The sequence below is a fragment of the Ochlerotatus camptorhynchus genome, unplaced genomic scaffold (genome assembly GCF_037179485.1).
Source record: "Ochlerotatus camptorhynchus isolate MF236.1 unplaced genomic scaffold, CSIRO-AGI_Acam_v1.1 ptg000112l, whole genome shotgun sequence".
NCBI lineage: Eukaryota > Metazoa > Arthropoda > Insecta > Diptera > Culicidae > Ochlerotatus > Ochlerotatus camptorhynchus.
The window spans coordinates 2,761,869-2,783,606 of NW_027040602.1; the positions used below are offsets into that span (position 1 = coordinate 2,761,869).

Here is a 21,738-nt window from a genome sequence, read left to right on the forward strand (position 1 = left end):
TATCACAACAATGCTCATAGTTGCTGTAGTGCATAGTTGTTGAAAGTGTAGTGCTGCATAGTTGTTGAAACGAAAAAGTGTTTATATATACAACAATGGAAAAATCTGCTGAATTGATTATTAAAAGGGTGCAATGTAGTGCCAACATAAACAATCCCAATTGCAGCCGCAATAATTTACGTAATTTATCATCAAGTCTCATAGAGAAAATACATTCATGGGGCTTTGATCATCAATTGGATGTAACAATGCGTATTTGTGAATCGTGTCGTGGAATTTTAGTGCACAATAGGACACCTCTCCGAAATGATCATGCAGTTAAAGGAGAAATTTAATTTGCCTTCTACGAGTACAAATGACAAATTAAAAGTGTTATCAGTGCTCCCTAAATCATGGTCAGTGAATCAAATAGTTAATGAGTTTAATGCACCCCATCATACAGTGAAACAGATGAAAAGGCTAGTCAGAGAACAAGGTATTCTTTGTAGTAAGAAAGCAAGAAGTGGTCATGGATTTAATGATACTGAAAAACAAATTGTTTTAAATTTCTTTGACAGTGATGATATTAGTAGGCCTATGCCAGGAAGTAATGATTATGTTTCTGAATATCGAAACGGATATAAAGAGCATGTTCAGAAACGTTTATTGATGATGTCTCTTAAAGAGGCTTTTATGATTTTTGAAGAGAAATACAAAAGTGTTAAAATCGGATTTACTTCGTTCACTCAGCTCCGACCAAAGCATTGCATACTGTTGGATAGTACAGGTACACATAATGTATGTGTCCATTGCTCTGTGTGATGGCAAACAGTGTAGTTCAATTTGTTGTGCAGTGAAAAAAATTATTTTTAATTACGTGTGAAATTGTGTTGTGTGCCGCGATTGATTAATTGCAACGCGTGCCCAATTGTATTTCATAACAGGATAAGTAGGAGAACAGGTTACAAAAGTAGCCGTTCTCGTAAAATTTTGCTTATTCTTCGATCCCCCCGGCGCACTGAAAGGAAGCAATTGCTTTCCTATAGTAGCTGCGGCGGTGAAATCGATATTTAATTGTCTCTTCTGTACCCTGTGTATTGTTGCATGCAGCGTCTGTTGACTGTGTTTAGGTAGAAATGGAATGTCCAAAATGCGAGTCGGGGGTAATGGCAAGCGATCTGCCGTTAACCTGTAGTGGTAAGTGTTCTCGTGTGTTCCACATGAGATGCACTACACTTACAAGGAGTACGGCAAAGGTTGTCATGGAGAATGTTAATCTCCTATACAAGTGTGACGATTGTCTGTCTAGTTGTGACGAGCCGAGTGATTCGATCTCGCATGTTAGAAATATTGAGGAAGAAGTGAAGAGAATATCTTCTATTTCGGCCTCGATCACAAACATGCGAGATCAGATTGCTGCTCAAATTGATAACGCGTTGAAGACCGGTATGGAAGCTATCCGTTTAAATGTAAATGGTACCCTGAAGGAAGCCGTTGGCGGACTTGAAATATTATTAAATGAAAAATTGGAAAATATGACTAGTTCATTTTCGAGAATTATTGCGGACAAAAATTTAGTTGCAATGAATAAAAGCAGTGGATCTGAGCCGATTCCCTCTGAAGCGGGTCAAATCCCCGATGGTAATAGTAATAGTCATGACGAAGAGAATTCTACTAATGATAAAGTTAAATGTAGTTTCGCGGATGCTTTGAAAAACGGACAAGGGGACGGTAAAAGTAAGAATATCAGTAAAAATAAAGTTGAAAATGATAAAAGTAAGTTTGAAAGTAAAAAACTGAACAACCGTAAGGCTCGCCCGGTCATTGTGATTAAACCTAAAGAGTCCAAACAAGATTGCGAGGAAACTCGCAAGTTTTTGAAAACAAACCTGGATCCAAAAACACACAAAATAAGTAACTTTAGAAACGGGAAAGATGGCTCCATTATTGTTGAGTGTGCAACAGGATACAATGTAAATGAGGTGAAAAAGGGCATTGAAAGCAATTTGGGTGGAAACTACAACGCTGTTGTTCCCACATCGGTGCCAATGTTAAAAGTGGTGGGCATGAGCGATCAGTATTCCTCCGATGTCTTCATTGACTTCTTAAAAAGTCAAAATGAAGACATCGCAATTAATGATGTAAAAGTAGTTAACATGTTTGAAAATCCACGCTTCACTTACAACAAGTTTAGTGTTGTGATTGAAGTCGATATCGAGACGTATAAATGTTTGTTATGTGCGAAAAAAGTAAATGTAGGGTTTGATCGGTGCTCGATAGTTCCCGCGATTAATGTTTTGCGATGCTTCAGATGTGGAGAATTTGGGCACAAAAGCACGGATTGCAAAAATTGCGAACGATGCTCTAGATGCAGCAAACAACATAGCACCTCTAAGTGTACGTCAACTGTATTGAAATGCGTTAATTGTTTAAAAACTAATAAAGAGCGTAAATTAAATCTGGACGTCAACCACGCAGCATTTAGTTCTAATTGTTTTGTGTATAAAAAACTATATGATCAGAAAAAAAGCAGCTTACATTTCAATAAATAGCAACCAAGTTCCAGTAGCAATGTGAGTAAATTAGAGATTTTGTATTTGAATATTGCGGGGTTATCTACAAACTACGTAACATTACGTCAGATTGTAGAAGATAATCGTCCACTTTTGGTTTTGTTAGCAGAAACACATATTGTAGAAATTGAATCTTTTGATCAGTATAGCATTCCGGGATATAAAGCTGCTGCCTGTTTGTCACATTCAAGGCACACTGGCGGTGTTGCTATTTATGTCAAAGAATCAGTTCAATTCAATCTTCGCCAAAACGAAGTTATTGATGGCAATTGGTTCTTAGGCATTACAGTTGAACGTGGCATGAAGATGGGTAATTATGGTGTTTTGTATCATTCTCCCAGTTCAAGTAATCAGCGTTTTATTGAAATTTTAGAGAACTGGTTCGAGACATTTTTAGATTCTAGTAAATTAAATATACTTGCGGGTGATTTTAACATTAATTGGCATGATACTAGCAATTCGAACCATCTGAAGCAATTAGCTGATTTCTTTAATTTAAAACAATTAGTAAGTGAATGTACGCGTATTTCCCGGCACAGTAGAACTTTGATTGACCATGTTTATTCTAATTTTGATTCTGTCAGTTCAGTTGCTCAAGCTGATTTGAAAATAACCGATCATGAAACTTTAGTAATTAATGTTTTAGACAGTGTTAACGATAACGATAATTTTGTAAAATTGAAGTGCTGGAGGAAATATTCGAAGCAAGCTGTTTCGAATCTTGTTGAGAGAAGCGTGGATTTTCCATTAGTTACCGGAACTTTAGATGAAGATGCAGCTGTTCTTACTAACGTTTTGAAAACTTGTACCAATAAATTAGTTGAACAAAAGTTTGTTTCTTTGAAAAACTCGAACAGCTGGTACAATTTGGATCTTTTGCGTCTTAAACGTAAGAGGGACAAATGGTACAAAAAGTTTTGTAGATCTAATAGTGATAATCATTGGAATAGGTACACGGTCGCGCGTAATAAATATTCACAATCAATTAAGAAAACTCGATGTGAATATATTCAGAGGAAAATTGATCAGCATCAAAACAACAGCAAAGAGTTATGGAAAATTTTGAAATCTTTGATGAAGCCTAGTAATTGTAAATCGCGGACCATAACTTTTGATGGCATATTAGAACAGTCAGAACCAGTAATTGCTTCTAAGTTCAATGACTATTTCGTTGAGAGCGTTTCACTGATCAATCAATCTATTGAACTGATCAATGAACCGGACGAAATAAAACAGCCGATTAATAGTAATTGTAGATTTAATGGTTTTCACCCAATTACATTAGATGAACTTAAAAATATTTGCTTTTCATTAGGAAAAACGGCTGGAGTAGATAATGTTAATGCTAGAGTTATTCAAGATTGCTTTCATGTCATTCGACACACTCTGCGGGACCTTATTAATCAATCATTGCAATCTGGGCACGTGCCGCATATTTGGAAAGAATCTTTAGTTGTTCCTATACAAAAAGTTGCTGGGACGATTAAAGCCGAAGAGTTTCGTCCCATCAACATGTTGCACACATTAGAGAAAATTTTAGAACTTGTTGTAAAAGGCCAGCTGTTAGAATATTTAAATAGTAACTGTTTGTTGATACCGGAACAATCGGGATACCGGGAAGGCCATTCTTGTGAAACCGCGTTAAACTTAGTGTTAGCTAAATGGAAAGAAAATTTGGAGCATAAAGATACGATTGTTGCTGTGTTTTTGGATCTAAAACGCGCTTTTGAGACAATTTCTAGGCCCTTATTGTTGAGAACAATCAAGCGCTTTGGAATTTCGGGTTCTGCATACAAATGGTTTGAAAGCTATTTATCTGACAGAACACAAAGGACTGTTTTTAATGATTTTGTATCTTGTCCCGTTGACAATGACCTTGGAGTGCCTCAGGGAAGTGTATTAGGGCCCCTTTTATTTATTATGTATATTAATGACATGCGACGAGTTTTACGGTTTTGTGATATTAATCTTTTTGCTGACGATACTGTGTTATTCATTGCAGCTAAAGATTTAGAAGAAGCCGTTTCACGCTTGAATGAAGATTTGCGTTCTCTAAGTAGATGGTTGAAGTATAAACAATTGAAATTGAATATAAGTAAAACTAAATTCATGGTAATTTCGCGGAATCGTGTAGATGATGATGTCTCTGTTGTTATTGATGATGAGACACTTGATCGCGTTCAGGAAATTAAATATCTTGGCGTGATTATTGATGACAAACTCAAGTTCAATTCTCATATTGACAATGTCATCAAGAAAATTGCCAAGAAGTATGGAATCCTATGTCGCTTGAAAAACGATTTAACTATTGGTAGTAAAATACAGTTATACAAATCAATCATCTCCCCTCATCTAGACTTTTGCCCTTCCATTTTATTTTTGGCCAATGAAACACAAATATCGAGATTACAGCGTTTGCAGAATAAAGTAATGCGTTTGATTTTAAGATGTAATAGATTCACTTCCTCAACTTTTATGCTAGACGCTTTGCAATGGCTGTCAGTGAAGCAAAGAATTGTGTTTTTGACTATGGTGTTCATTTTTAAAGTAGTTAACGGTTTGCTGCCTCGATATTTGTGTGATCGGATTGAAAGAGGAAGTGATTTTCATAGATATAACACTAGAAATGCGGATGAAGTAAGAACACCACATCTTTTGAATAATGCTTCACAAAATTCATTATTTTTCAAAGGTATAAATGTTTTCAATTCGATGCCTAGACACATCAAGCGTGCAACTACACTTACAGAATTCAAGAGACGCTGCATTTCACATGTAAAAGCTGTTTATTGAGCAGTTAATTTTTTATGAATGGATAAATCATGTATCTTGACAAAGTTATCACTAACGGATTATTTTGTATGGAGACTGTCATCAAGACATTTTAGTAATTTGTGTAGCATATACAAAAAACTACATTGTTTGCCTCGATGGTGATGATGGATTTTTAGTTTTTTTGATTTTGTAGTAGTAATAGTAAAAATAGCTTTGAGTAGTCTACAATGGTTTGAGCCTCGCGCGCGGAATACAGGTATAAATGACTAATACGTGGAAATTGTGGCAAAAGCCTTAAATTAGTAAAGGATTGGCTGGAAGTCGTTTCCTTGGATATAGTTCTGGCACTGCGGAAGCTTAAACGTGTAAATCCCAGGTCACGTGTAAATGGAAGTATTGTCGAGGACTATACTTGGACTTTTGATAACTAGCTACACCTTTGAATGTTTTTGGTTGATGCCTATAGCATATTTAACAGGACATTTATATCTGTAATTGTAACCAGCTCGATTTTGTTTGCAAACCTGGTTAAAATGTTTATATTTAATTATCTTAAAGATAACTCGTCCAGCTCAAACCTTTGTAGGGGTAAGAGGTGGGACCATCATCATCATCATCATCATCACTATACATGAAAATGTTAAATTGATTATTAATAGTGTAAAATTTGATTCATATAAAGAAATTGCAGACAAAATACTTTGCAGTAGTCATATTAGAACCATAGATTGTTTTTATCGTACATGTGAAGAATGCATTTCCACAGATAGTATCGTGAGGGAACTTACATCAGTATTAGAAGCAGATGATATGGAAGAAGTTTTATTTCAACAGTGGTTGACTACCGACCGTTGTAATTTGGAAACTATTATTAAACCTGCAGATGAGTTTGTTCAATATTTGACGGAAAAAGTTGAAAAGCTCATAACCCATGATTTTATTCATAAAGAGCAATCATCTTACCTAAGTAATAAAAAAAATTCTCTTCAAAACGGTGAAATTTTAGTGATTTGCGACTTTTCTGAAAATTATTCATTTATTATTCAAAACTCAGCACAGGGGTATCATTGGAACAATAATCAAGCTACGATACATCCTTTCGAAATTTACTACATAAAAGAAAACAAGTTGGAAAATTTAAGCTTTATTATTATTTCAGAAGTATTGACCCATGATACAATAGCAGTTCAATTATTTATATCAAAATTGTTAGATTTCATTAAACAATCTATTAGTTTCACAAAAATTACTTTCATGTCAGATGGAGCAGCGGCTCATTACAAAAATAAAAAGAATTTTGCCAGTTTGTGCAACTTCAAGTCCAAGTATGGATTGGAAGCAGAATGGCACTTCTTCGCAACGTCTCATGGGAAAGGCCCATGTGACGCAATTGGAGGAACTCTCAAACGAATGGCAAAGAGAGCAAGTCTTGCTCGAGATTATGGAAACACAATCACAACTCCACAAGAACTGTATGACTGGGCAGTTAAACAAACAGATACAAGCATAACAAAATTGAACTTCTGCTTCATATCAAATGATCAATACACAAAGATGTCCGATGAACTCAAGGAGCTGTTCAGTCATGTAAAAACTATACCTGGTACACAAAAATTTCATTGTTTTGTACCTATTTCTCAAAACATAATTTCTACTAAGCGATTTTCACATTCAAAGGAAACTCCGAAAAATTTCACTCTGTTTCCGATAGACTAATAATCAATGAAAAACTCAAATTATGTATGGAGAATTATAGGAAAATAAATTATGCACTAAACAAAAACACTAGAGTTTTCATTTATTAAAACACCATTCGAAATGCAGGAAAATCCTCTGTATTAGGCCCTTTCAAATGTTAGGCTAGATTTTTGTTTTAAGCACGCCCAGATTATCAAAAGGTCAAAATCTTTATGCTCATTAAGTTTCAACGGATTTTAATAAGGTTGTGCGCGTATTACTATTCGACTTTGAGTGAAACACGCTAAAAAAAAATTAACATGAAAAAGTTGTTGTTCGAACAACTTTTTTTCCTTAAAAGCGCCCACTTTGCGATGTATGAAGAAAAGTTAGGTAATTATATTGCCTTTCATGAGAAAAAATATCAAGCAAATCTGAGGGGTACCATTTTTGGGAAAATGACTTTTAATTTTTAAATATATTTTTTTAGAGTGTAGAAACCAATTTTTTAATTTATTTAAATTTTTTTATAAAATTTCAGATTATTTGCTAGAAGTTCGCCATACATCACTATTTTGTAGGGTTTGTCATTTTTAAGCTATATCGATTTGAAAAAAAAATCGACAAAAAACTTTGACCCTTATCAAATGTTAGGCGAGATAAATTTTGAAAAAAAAAAAGTACTCAAAGTTGCTTGAAATTGCTAAGTCTCCACACCCACAAAGTTTCATAAGGTTCTGAGAGGGTGCTGCCAACTCCGAAGACGAGTTGGCGTGAAATCCGTCTATATGAGAATGAATTTGGGGTCGTGACAGAAACATGGACTAGATCTTCACACCACCAGGTTGCACGAATACAACTGTATTGCTAAATGAGCACGGACACACATACGCAATTAAAGTTAGTTGGTTCAATTCAAGATTCAGCAAGGCTAAACTTCAGGCATTTTGAAATCCTCAACTGATGCTGAACACTTTGTATACAAAAATATCGAGGAATTTCGTATAAATAGATCGTTGATTGGATGATGCCCATAGCTGCATAGTGTTTAAAAATGAACTGCAGAGCAGTGCTGCAAAATCTCGACAATACACGGTGATATTGACAATTCTGCTTTGGTCACTCATTTGAGCTAACAGTCACAGTCAAGGCAAAACATGTCATTTGCCAATGTCAGTGACGAACATGTGTAGATTTTTATGTTAACTAAATTTGTAAATAAATTAAATTACTTGGGCAACACAATTACATGGAGCCGTTAATGTGAACAATCATCTACGTCCTGAACTGCTTGGATAACAATAATGTGACACAGAATGTACGAAATTACACTTTTTCTTTCTAGAGGATCAAGTCTGTCAATGACTATGTGACGAACAATTTTGTCAATATCGCTCGAAAGTCTGTCAATGACAATGGCAAATCTCAGCACTGGCGCAGAGCTCTAGGATCAGTTTCACAGATTTACCAATTTATGTTCCGGATCTTCCGGAGGATGGTCCCATGGCCATTAAACTGATGCAAAATTTGAAATTTTCGCTCCACAGTGCTCAAACCGTTTCAAATCAGGTCCTGATTAACCTCCCAAAATTTAAACTCATTTGGTAAGAAACCGACTTGGCACAAACTATTCGAAGTTTATATGGAAATTACTATGGAAAAACCAAACTTTTTGTTCATTGTCTTCTACCCATTTTCCATATTGCTTTTTCGAAAATTCCAATAACTATTCTTACGGGAAATTTTCTAAGCTACAACTTAGCGGAATATCGTTTGTCAGCCAAATGTCAAATTAAATTGTTATTAATTGTTTAAGAGATTGATAATCTTATAGCATGATCAAGCAGCTGTTCTATGGGCAACACTGTATTTTGCAGTGTGACATAGTAGCCATGATATTTATGCTCTATTCTTCGCACCAGAAACACCAATGTTGCCTGCTGAACAGTTGAATGAGCATAATCATAAGACATCAGTGACTTGAATCATTAATAACTTTTGTTCCTTATATTTAATTGAAAAATGGTTCTCGACAAAGTTGTAGCAGAGAAAATTTTCTACAATCACCGCTATATTTTTTAAAAGCATATTGAGGGATGTGGTGAATTGTTAGATAGATATGAACAAAAACATAAGTTTTCCCATAGTTATTCCCATATAAACTTGAAATGGTTTGTGCCAAATCAGTTTCTTACTAAAGTAGTTCAAATTTTGGGAGGCTAAGCATGACCCAATTTGGAACCGTTTAAGTAATGTGGAGCGAAAATTTCAAATTTTGCATCAGTCTAATGGCCATCCAGGATCATGTTTATGTCACGACCCAAATTCTTTCTTATACCACAATTCTTAATGTTTTCGAAAAAACACGGAGTTCTAGGATCAGGTTCGTGGATTGATCACTTTTACGGATGTTTCAGATCTTCTGGAGGACGGTCCCATGGCCATCAGGGCCCATGTTTATGTCACGACCCCAAATTTATTCTATCATCACAGTTCCTAGTATTTTTCAAAAACTCCGCAGCTCTAGGAAGTTTCATGAATTGACCACTTTAACAGATGACTTTTACGGTATTCCGGATCTTCTGGAGGACCGTTCGGTTGTCTCCAGGATCGATATATTGAAACCATGACAGTATTCTGGCTAATTATGAACATTTGTGCCCATTAGTTTAAATTATTGATCTTAAGCCACTTGCAAAAAAAAGTGATCTAGTAGACGTACTGCAATTTTTGAAATTCATCTAGAAATGGCTAAGCTATGTCATTGCAAACTTGCCGCTACACGTTTTTCGGAGGCTTCGTAGTCGGCGTAAAGTATTTTACCACCGTATTCGGAGTGTTAAGAAAATTTAAAAGATTCTGAGATGAAAATCTTTGTTTAGAGTCTTAGAGTATGATTTTTTTTTTCGACTTATAAAAATGTTCGGAATTCGGAATTAAGAAAAAAAAAACAGAATAGGATCTTTTTTTTCAACAATCTGAAACTGAGAAAAATACTCAAAATAAGGGATTTGAAGAAAAACCCAAGATTTGGAAGAATCAAAATTAGGGCTCTAGAAAATTTTGAAGATTTTGAAAAATGTTGATAGTTCTAATACTTTGAAGAATTTTTAATAAAATTTTTAAAATTCCAAATAAATACTGATTTTTTTTCTAAAAGAAATCTGGGGGGTGTCTACTAATTTTGCTGTATAACATTCCCTAAGTTTTTTAGGTTCTTCCAGGACTTTAATGGAAAATTCCAGGTTTTTATCGCAAGCTTTTTTACATAGTTTGAATCTAATCTCTAATCAAATCTAATACAAACGCAACCAGTAGGAGAAAGCGTCCTGCAAAATGATAAGGTTAGATAACGACTAATCATATTTCTTATCAACATTGGTGTTTGCAGCATATATGAGGTATGACACAAACATCAAAACGGCCTGGCCTACTGCGTTGCATTTGCCGCAACGATGATTCTGTGAAATAATTCGAGTTTAAATAAATAGGGGAAATGGATGTAATGTCGGCCTAAATGCCCCTAATTTGGGCCCAGCAATTTACTTAATTTTCAATAGCGACCAAAAGTATCCATTAGTACGGTCCCAATGACGCGTTCATCTAGGGCCCAATCTTAGATCCATAGGCCAAAATTAGAGCCATTTTTCCTATATTTAACATACCGTACCAAACGCTCCGAGTTATGTAACACCCGATACAAACAGTCGCACGCACAAGAAAATACATTTTAGAGCAGATTTTTATACCATTTATATGTTTCGGTCAGCTGGCTTTAAGATTGCGCTTATGTAGTGTATGTGCTCTGATATGAATCTATTATGACTTAATTATACATTCAACCTTCTAACAGTGACATTTTTAGCATCGTTCAATTGTGTTGCACTGTGTTGTGCATACTTGTTATATGCATTCTCTTATTGGGTTTTTGGTTGCCAAAAATCAAGTTCTATAGAAGCACAACGGAGTACTAGTAGAGGCTTGGCTGAGTACGATATTTTTCATGGTGAATCGGAATACGTTTCATGTTAAAGGTTATTTACTGAGAAGATTTATTGAAAACCCCAATTCCCACCCTAAATGGCGTATTGGCCTACAAAGATCCTGTACATCCTAATTTTTAAGCTTCAATTCTTACAAAGTTAGAAATTATTACCGAACATAGAACAGATCCTTAGATTCTAATCAACTTAAGTGTCAGAATGTTATCGAACGATTTAGCTAACCGTGGTAAAAATACCGAAGTCGATCATATTTTTTTTTATCTGTTATTCAAATTATGAATGATTTAATTTTTAGGCAACTGTTATTATTTATGATAATTAGGGAAATCGGGCTTAGAAAAAAATTCGGACAAAGGTCGCTGAACTAAATTTTAATGAGAAGCGAAAAGCAGTGGCAATTCAGACGATATGACCTAAAAATGGCAAAAATAGAATACAATATTAAGTCTGGAAGCAGAGTCGAAGCGCACACTACTTGACTTTATCAGTGCAGGAAACCCACACATGTTCTGCAAGAAATAGTATAAAACAAGAAAAATAAATGTTCTATTCAAAATGAAGTCATTACTGATTATGGTTTATTTTTGCTTCCCATTGACGTCAATAGGAATCCCTTCTGCAGTGCAGGAGGAGCAGAAGTTAGTGGTATCGACTCTCAAGTGATTCTTGTAACACAGGGCCCATTGAAGAGTCGTCCCGTATAATTTGTCCGTTATTACCACAGAAGGGCTTTACTTCTGTGGGGAGCGATAATTCACCATGCATGTTCTATTGGATTGCATTACCGATGAGAAAGTGCTTGGCTGTTAATATATCTCCATTGGTCCATTGAGAATGGTCGAGATAAGTTCTAGAAACTGGTAGCACTCAAATAAATTAGAGACATGATGGTCTCTACCGTCAGTAACGTCTGCCATCAGAAGTTTGCTATCATATGGGAACATTATCAACTGAATTACAGCTGCATTTACGCCAATCTGTAACAAACCACAGTAGCTTGCTCATGAATCATGGTTGCCATAGGCATATAGCAGTTGATATGCAGTAACTGGAAGTTTAGTTGACCAATTATTTAATAGTGAGTGACACAGTCTGGGAGATATTAAAGGCTTATTGATAAATAATAACGGAAGGTCATTAATTTTGACATTTTCTCTTACCTTAACATTATTCAGTTTGGTCGTCAGTCGAACGGAAACAGTAATCTATTCTATTATAGCATGTGTCTGACACGTGCTAACATTGAATCAAACCACCGATCGATTGGTAAATTATATTAACATATCTCCACTAACGTGTAAAAAATTGACTGTCTGGCAAACGTTACCGCCCTTTCTCTTCTATTTGCATCCATACCAAAACATACACGTCATGAAAAATCCATTCAATCAGATCCCGGTTCGGCTGATTGCATGTTGCGAGAATAACTGTACCTCACTTGTAGTCGGCATTAATAATGCAACCTTGACAGTGAATCCGAACGCTTTGTTTCACCACATAGTTGATAATAATGCATCAAGTGAAGCGTCACCAGAGTCACATTCATCTGCACATGCCAGCGAAACGAGACGAAATTCGAATTTTGTTATTGTTTCAGCACGGCTCGAGGAATCAGATAGGTAATTATCAATTAATTCGGAAAATTATTATTCATACTCAGTCTCACAGTCGTCACCGTTTTCGAGATGAAAAGAGTAGCGATAAGCTCTGCAACTTGTGGTAGAACTCGTATCACTTGAAAGACGTCAGGCAGTCAACGATGAACGAATGCAATGTGATTTATGTTCGTATGTACCTCCATCACAGAGACGGAGATGGAGGCACATTGTGCATGAAGCTAACGATAATACCTAATGTTTGGCCAGCAATGCGATGGCAGTAATCACAGGCTAGACTTTGTCTCGTGTATGAATAGAGCCATTTATTCACTCGCTGGGTACCTGTCTTTGTTCTTTATGTACGTACTGATATGCGTTGTCATTCTGATTTGTATGATGGAATGTTCATATTGAAGCATGTTTTAATTCCCAAAGGAAATCCTAACAGATCTCAGCTATTTGGAGTCGTACTGCTTAATGCAAACTCTATACTTTAGATGGTATTTAGTTACTATTACCGTATGCGTGATAATGATTCAATTGAGCAATGTCAAAATTAAAAAAAATCTCATAAATTTCATTTTCGAGTTTTTTTTATCTATTCAAAGAGGGGATGTTTCTCAGAGTCTTAAACTATGTTAAGCATCGATCGAGTTTCCACCTGCTGCAATTACGGCCTCCACACGCTTCCAGAATGCACGGCAGGTTCTAATAATGTAGTCTGGATCCATTTCTCTCCAAGGAACGGGTCAATGTTTGTCTGAGGCTTGCTGTACTCGGGTGGCGTTTAGAACAGGCCTTGGCCTTCATGACGCGCCATATTGAGTAATCCAGCGGATTAAAATCGGGGCTGGATGGTGGCCACATATCCTTCGCCCAGAACGGAAGATGTTCCTGCAACCACTTCTGAGTGTGGTTCCTCCTTTTAATAGCAGCGATAACCCTCGGAACCCGAGCTGACCTCGGACGACCTGTGGCCACCTTCGCGGGTAGTTGTCCTTTCTTTTCTCGGCCTAAAACCATTTTGACGGTCCACCGAGACACTCCCACGGCGATTAAAATGTCTTATTGCGACATTTGCGCGTGGGAGAAATCACGAATACGCTGCCACTTCGTCATGGTGCAACTGTCAAACTAAGTAAATCATTTTCTTTTATACACAGCCTACTACGGTATGAGCTATAGGTTACGTGCATGCAAAGAAAGCCAAGGCATTGTATGCACAGGTGAAACGGGAACCTTATTTGCAAACATTATCACGCATAGGGTAGAAAAGGGAATGCTTTGATGGGTCCAGAAAGTACATTTAGCGTCAAGTCGTTTGGCATAATGGTCGATTACTTAAAATAAATTGAGATCCAGGGATTTTCGAGATCAAGGATGATTTTTTTTTCAAAATCCTATAGGGTAATACCAAGGAACAAAATGATTTTATGTATGAGTTTTTCGTGAACTTTTCCAATTTTTCCAACTTTGGTTCCAGGCAAAAAGCGAAACAAAAATGAATTTTTGAATAGCCCTTCTGCGATTTCTATGATACTTTGAATAATTGTTTGTTATGGGCAATCATTCACATTTTGCTAAAATTCGACAATTTTGGATGTTGTAAATTTTCAAAATCCCGTCTTTGAAATTTTTTGAGGAAACGGCACTTCTGATCGAAATGACGTGTAACTTTGTAGATGTTTTTCTTTTTTAATTATGTTTTTCTGTCTGTGTTCAAAATGTCCATGTCCGATTTTTGAAAAAAAAAATTAAAAAGTTTATGAAAAATGCAAATTTTTGAAATATTGAGGATCACTTTAAAATTGACAAAAATTGTAGAACAATAACTTTTGGGAAAAAGTTACAGAAAATTATTTATTTTTTGAGTACAAATTAAATTAAAAAGCGTTATAACAAAAAGTTCAAAAATTTTACCAAAAATTCTTGTGCTACGATTTATGTAAATTTTGTAAGTGTCCATAATTTAAAACATTTCAAAAGTATGCAAAGGAAAATCATAGATTGGACAAGAACATTTTGAAATAATTATGATTTTTATGTATATTTTTCCCCAGAAAAACATAATTTTTCTCTACATCTTTGTATTAGACGTCATTTTGATCCGTGCTACAATTCTCAAAGACGAACATTTTACAAGATCCTAAATGGCCAAATTTTAGCAAAAATGTTAACCCTCCGTTACTCGCGCTGTTGTACTTTGTACAACACACATGAGTTTTCCATTGCCATTTTGTTGCTGAGTTACCAATCGATCTGAAACCAACGAGTATTCCTCAAAAAACTTGTTTTGATCTATACAAGCTAAACATTGATTACAGTAAACACCTAAAAAATGCGGAAAATAGGGAAAATGTAAATGGAAACCGCGTAAACTGTGACCATACTACGTGGGATTTGACTTAATTGATTACAACATCGAGATCCTGACCTGATAGAAAGTTACTGTCTCGGACAAAGTTGTTCAGGAGCTCATAGTCTTGTCGCTGGCAGACAGTAGTTCAGAATTTTTTCACTACGTAGCGCTAGTATACATGTGAAATTCTCGCATAGGATATATCTCGAGATCCTGACCAGATAGAAAGTTACTGCCTTTCACAAAGTTTTTCAGGAGGTCAAAGTCTATTGCTTGGTGCTCAATAGTTCAGGATTCACTCACTACGCGACGCTAGTATACACGTGAAATTCTCATATAAAATATCTCGAGTTCCCAACCAGATAGAAAGGTACTGTCTTCGGCATAGTTGTACAGGAGGTTAAGGCTTTTTCGCAGGTGGACAGTAGTTCAGAGTTTTCTCACTTTGCGGCGCTACTATACATATGAAATTTTTGCATATAAAATATCTCTAGATCCTGACAAGATAGAAAGTAAATGTATTCGGGAAAGAATAGTTCAAAATTGTCTCACTATGCGGCGCTATTATATACGTGCCTTTCTCGCTTATTCAATAGCTCGAGATCATGATCAGCTAGAAAGTTGATGTCTTCGGCACAGTTGTTTAGGGGGTCAAGACTTTTTGGCTGGTGAACAGTAGTTAAGGATTTTCTCATCACGTGGCGTTAGTATACATGTACACTTCTCGCATATGTTATATCTTGAGATCCTGATCAGATAGAAAGTTACTGTCTACAACAAAGGAGGGCAAAGTCTTATGGCTGGTGGACAGTAGTTCATAATTTTCTCACTTCATGGTGAAATTCTCGCAAATAAAATATCTCAATTTCTGGACCAAATAGAAAATTACTGTAGTCAGCAAAGTTGTTCAGGATATCACAAATTTTTTGCTCGTGGACAGTTGTGCGCGTAAAATGCGAAATTCTCTCTTCTGATATATCTCTAGATCCTTACCAGATAGAAAGTTACTGTCTTGAACAAAGTTGTTCAGGAAGTTAAAGCCTAGAGTTTGTGAGAAAATTCTGAACTACTGTTCACCAGCTAAAAGGCCTTACCCCCCTGACCAACTTTGCCGAAGACAGTAACATTGTATTTGGTCAGGATCTCGTGATATTTTATAAAAGGCGTTCAAAAATAACCCTTTAGAGATAATTATAAAATTTTGTCAGCAGAATTCATATTGCAGGGCTGGTATTGGGTATTTTATACAATAATATTGACTACAATAACGAAAAAATTGACCGAATAGTGACTCTAAAACAATAAAAAAGTGTTATTGATCGGAAAGATATTAAAGATATGGATCTAATCTGTCGTTGAATGCGATCCGCTTTGACAAATTCCCAAACCACCATGAGCATTTTACAAGTTTTTTTTTTAAATAATACAAATAGTTGAAGCATCTTATAAATTTGTTTTCGTAAAATCAGTATTAATTGGATAGGTTAATTTGTAACCTCCATTTCCCACACAGTACTCATTTTTCTGCCACGATTTTTTGGAAACCAACCGTTGAATAAGTTGAATTTAAATTCAGATCGCGAATTGGTTGAATTGGACATAGAAATTTATTAGGAAATCTTGAAATTGAAAAAAAAAATTAGGCAGACAGAGAAAAATGTTCAACGTCTTCCTCAAATTTGTCAATTTTAAGACAAGCAAACAGTTGAAGATCTCGAATATAGAAACTTCTGTAAAACTTCAAACATAGACAAATGTTCATGTCTCTGGAACCTAGACAAGTGCTGTGGATCGTATCAATAATTATCATTATTCTGGAACGACGAAAATTTTCCCGAAAAATCTCGATCTTCAAAAAAGTTGTAAGATTCTGGTCTACATTTTAGAGGTATTGGACGTTATTTTGTTTAATGCTGGTACTTAGTAATTCACGATCTTTAATTCAAACAAATTAAGAAAGCATAGAATAATTTACGATATGTTAGAATGTAAATTCACAGTCCGAGAAAAATTTAATCTTTCTAAAATATAGAAAAGATTTCATGATTTTAATCAAACAATTTATCTAAAATCTGGGATTGTTGATTCCGGACTTGTAGAACATACAATTTGATGGACTTGGAAAAGAACTGAACTGAAAAAAGAAGATTCTACTACATGATTTTTCGATGTTTGCCGGATACTAAAGCTTCCGGCCTTCAAAGATTTATCGAAATTCAGGTCTTTGAAAAAATCTGTAGCGCTTGGAAAGTTTCCTAGACCATTTTTCAACATCTTAAGCTTGGAAATCTTTCAAGATGACGAAGAGATATCGGAACCAGAGTTTATTTTTTTCGAAACTTTTTTTTCGGTTTTTTCCAGTTGGCTAACCTACTTTTCCCAGTTTAATTGAAACAATTAAATATGGTAAAATACCTCAAGTACCATCACAAGTTTTATCGCATGAATAGATTATTGTTTCGGTTATCCGTTGACCTTAAAGAATACAGTATGTAATATGTAGTAAGGTCAAAATATGTTATTCTCAATTGGGGATTGGAATTGAGAAGAGAATGGATGCATGCAAGCAAGTTCCAATGATGATTTTTGAAATAATCTTAATAGAATCTTAATAGGATTCCAAGAGGATGATTTGAGAATGCTTAGCAAAATTTCAATTTTTATTTATAGTAATTATATAGTGCTTTGTCCGGGTGAGATTTGAACTCATGATTTTGGAGTGAGAGGTACAGACTATCCTCGGTATTCAAAGATGTCCTAATCTTGGTATCTGGTTAGCACAAAGTGCAGAAATTAATGTTTAATTTATCTCTATGTCCGGTGTCGAACATTTGCATGCTAAGCATGATCGAAGTTTGCAAGGAGTTTGAGACGGCATGAATCTGCATCTCTATCTTGAAGTAACTTCGTAACAGGATATGTCTCGCTCAGCCTTTATACTAGAACTACTTCACTCGGAAAACTGTGGCAAAAGACTTCAAGCAATGACACCATATGAAATTCTATAAATTTAGCTATAGTAATAGGAACAACGACAAAATCACCGCTTGATCCGGGCGCGAACAGATTGCAAGTGAGAGAAAAGAATAATATGAAAGTTGTAAGCAAGAGAGTATAATGATGTATGTGCTATAAAGTTGATTGATTCCAGGTAACATTACAAGTTTAAAGGTTTAAAGGATTCTTCAAGACCAAATGATGGCCTACAAGACTAATATAAAATCAAAATTGTTACTTGGGATGAGTATATATGATCTTTCCCGGAGCAATTTGAGTTTTCCCGGAGTTCCCGGTTTTTTTCCCGATTGGATGGACACCCTGCAAGTTGCCACACAATTAAACTAATGCATAAATGGTACAGGCATCTAAATTAATAACTGTACGAGTGCATCTAAAACACTAAGTTGAGAGCACACAATAAGCTAATATGCGATAAGCAATAAGCTTGAAATGCGAGGAAAAAGACTAACGGACGCGCTGCACCGGCTGTGATTCTGCGTTTTAGTAGAAGGAAAGTGCTGTACTTAACTTATATTATACCCATAAAGTGTCTTAAACTAAACAGAAGAGGAATGTGTTCTCCTGTGCTCTCCATCCAAACATTGAGCACCAGTCACCAAAAAGGACATATACCTACATGAACATTACCCAAGCTGTTTCAATCAGTCATCTACAAAATCAACGGTTTAACCGATGATCATTGCATATAAGGTGTCTAATCTTAATCTATCGATTATAGTTTCACGAAAACCTTAATATTTTCACTTGTGAATTGCACAGTGTCATAAGAAAATTAACTAGAACCCATAAAATGTCTCGTAAGAAGAAACTTAGTAGCATCGTAACGTTTTTTTGATAGGTATCTTTCTAAAATTCCATTCAATTTCCATTCTTCTATGGGTGCGATAAGCATCCAGGTTAACACTAATAAGCTCCTGAGAAATTGGTTTAGGAAGTCCACTATATGGGAAGGAAATGATTCTAAAAGTTCTAAAGAATCTACGTCCTGAGAAAGAAAATACGGAACACGTGTAAATACTGAATGTGGGAGTTCGTCATTAAGGTTGGATTTTTATTTTCATGGCCCCACTCTCACAAAAATTTATTATAATAAGGACTTCTACAAACATAGTGACTTGTCAATCAAATTCGTCAGTTGTAATATGTGTACTATATTTATGGCACTGTAACAATTATCCCCATCCTTGTTACTGCTGCTGCCTTCAGATCTGCGACTAGTGATTTGCAATTATACGTGCACGTGTGATAGGTCTAGCATCTCTACAAAAGCTCATCATCCCTACGAGCATCCGTCTAGTATCGATCGTACAGTTTTTTGAAGATATCCCAAAAGGTAAGATTCAAAACAGAATGCGGAACTACTCGTACATACAGCGGAACGAATCCTTTGTACATCCCATGAACTCCTTCAGATCGGTAGATTTTTACAAAACAATCAAAGATGTTCTTGTACAGCAATCCTTTGCCGGTCGACGATACACCTATAACGAGATAGTAAGGAACGTTACACTGCCCAATTCTAAGCAGCCGTCTTATCGCGACAAACCTTGGTTGGTCATCCGGGTTGTGATCACGTCACACGGTGACATCAGCACTGAAGTGAAAAATCCTGCCACGGTACTACTTGCCAACGCTGTCAGCACTACCGACTCCTGGAATAACTCGTATTGCACGAAGAAATCTTTGCACGCAGTAAATGAGGCCATCTGAGTCGCAGATCCCATAGTAATCCGTGCCATGTGTGCCGTATAGCCTCTGTACAGCCCCTTGATTCCACCTTCCCGGTATATATTCCGGAATGCAGCCACCACTCCAGTGTGCCGATGTTGGAACTTTGTCGTATAGCTCCCACTGCTAACAGCCTGCATTTGTGTTTTGATTACATAAAACGGGCAGGAAACCGACGCGCTGATTCCGGCGATGCCACCCCAAAACACTGATAAGAAAGGCGTCAAAAGTGCGTTGTCACTGCGGGTCCAACCGAGATTATCCACCGTCTGGTAGGTGCCCAGTCGAAGGCTATTCATCGAAAATTGATACAGGACAGCAGCGGGTAATCCCTTATAAAGGCCTCGTAATCCATCGGTCTTGACCACCGTCACAATCGACTGCCCTAGGCCTCGATAGGCACGATTTTTGACGCTGCCTTTGGCCAGGAGTTCTCCTTCCAGCTGTTGACGAGTCTTCAGGACGTCGAACGGATTTGTGAAGAGTACGGCACAGCAGGACGAGAAACCCCCTAGCACGAACTCCATTTCTGTGCAGCGACTGTTCCAGACTGGAATTCAACGACTGGCGACAAATGAGAAGAACGCGCATGCGCGCGAAATTTTCTTATTATCTTATCTTATCGTTATCTTTATCGTTAGCCAAATGAGGATGCAAACAGCGGTTAGTGATTGACAAGCGTTAGTTAGAATAGGCAAGCATAGAGTACCTGGAATGGTACAGTTTCACCACAAGCTAGAAGGTGTGTCCCATGGAACAAACTCACTCCGATGTCTCTGATCGACCCACGCAAGGTAGAACGAAAAAATGGAATCCCATAAAAAAGAACTCGGACAGCTCACAAAAGGTGTACGATGAAAAGCTAATGACCTACGTATTGACGCTCTGATATGTCGGTACATTGAATGGAGGACAGGCACAGGAAAGAATTTTAATGTCGCTCTTTCTTCTTTTTAATCTACCATGTTCGTAGCATTTCCCATTGGAATGTATTCTGTCTGAACCAGTTGGACTTTTTTTATTCTTTGTTTTCAAACCGCTTTTGTTGTTATGGTTACCCCCTGGTTTCTAGATTTATGTATTGCACCGTAACGAACAAACCTGTTGTATGGGTCAAGGAAAGTCGGATTCTATTTTAAGATGATTCTGGCGGTTGGTTGATATTTATAGCGCCTTGAGTGGGAAGGGTAATTACAGAAATTTTCTCATAATTTCATCTTTCAAATGCGTTGAAAATATATATGGAATCATTAATTAAAGAGTTTATAATTTTGTTTGACTTACTAACGAATCCTGGAATCTATGGTTGGGTCTATTGGATGCCTCAAGAAATATGTTATGGTGTTTGCCTGGAATTTATCCTCCTGGTGTTTCCTCTACAATGCTTATTGAACTAATTAACTAGATTTTAATACAACAATCAACACAACAGAGACAAAATCAAGGTTTCTACTATCACGATATCTCGGCACCAGTGTCTCTCTTCGTGTGAACATTTCCCCTTATTTTGAAAACAAGAGCTATTGGCCTCAACGTTTGACCTATTGGAAAATTTGAAAGACGTAACCGGAGTGGAAGACAATGCCGCTGTGTTTTGCCTTGGGGTTAACGACGATGGTGTGCTCAATATTTCATACCCTTTACTTTTCAGATCAGCCAATTCCTCTTCGACGATCGATGTGTTCTGCCCAGCGCATTTCCCATGAAATCGTCTGGCACAGGTTCCATCGCACTCTGCACGTAGATCATTCCTGTGGATGTGTTGTAAGCACTTATGGCAGCTCATTGTTATCGATAGAAAGCAAACAACATATTTTTCCCGGTTTCATATAAACAGCTTAATATGGTAAGAAATGAAAAAAGAAACTATGGCATTTTATTTGAAAAACCATAGAAAAACTCCCTCTCAAGGAAAACAAAATAATTTTCAAACTTTTGAAAATTTATTACGTCTTAATATCGCAACAATTTGCCACATTATGATACATAATCTAGATACTCATTAAACTTCAGAGGAAATAAAT

The 21,738-nt window shown here is 36.3% G+C and overlaps 2 protein-coding genes across 4 annotated transcripts in view; both read right to left on the reverse strand.

Moving 5' to 3' along the window:
• drpr (draper) overlaps positions 1-21,738 on the reverse strand; it is an 87,860-nt gene that overhangs the window by 52,906 nt on the left and 13,216 nt on the right. The gene's annotated exons all lie outside the window — the stretch shown is intronic.
• LOC135699541 (solute carrier family 25 member 35-like) lies at positions 19,114-20,970 on the reverse strand. Its single transcript, XM_065219820.1, has 2 exons — positions 19,533-20,970; positions 19,114-19,467 (listed from the first exon to the last, which is right to left on the reverse strand). Exons 1-2 carry the CDS (start codon positions 20,239-20,241, stop codon positions 19,280-19,282), a joined length of 897 nt encoding a protein of 298 aa, XP_065075892.1. The 5' UTR covers positions 20,242-20,970; the 3' UTR covers positions 19,114-19,279.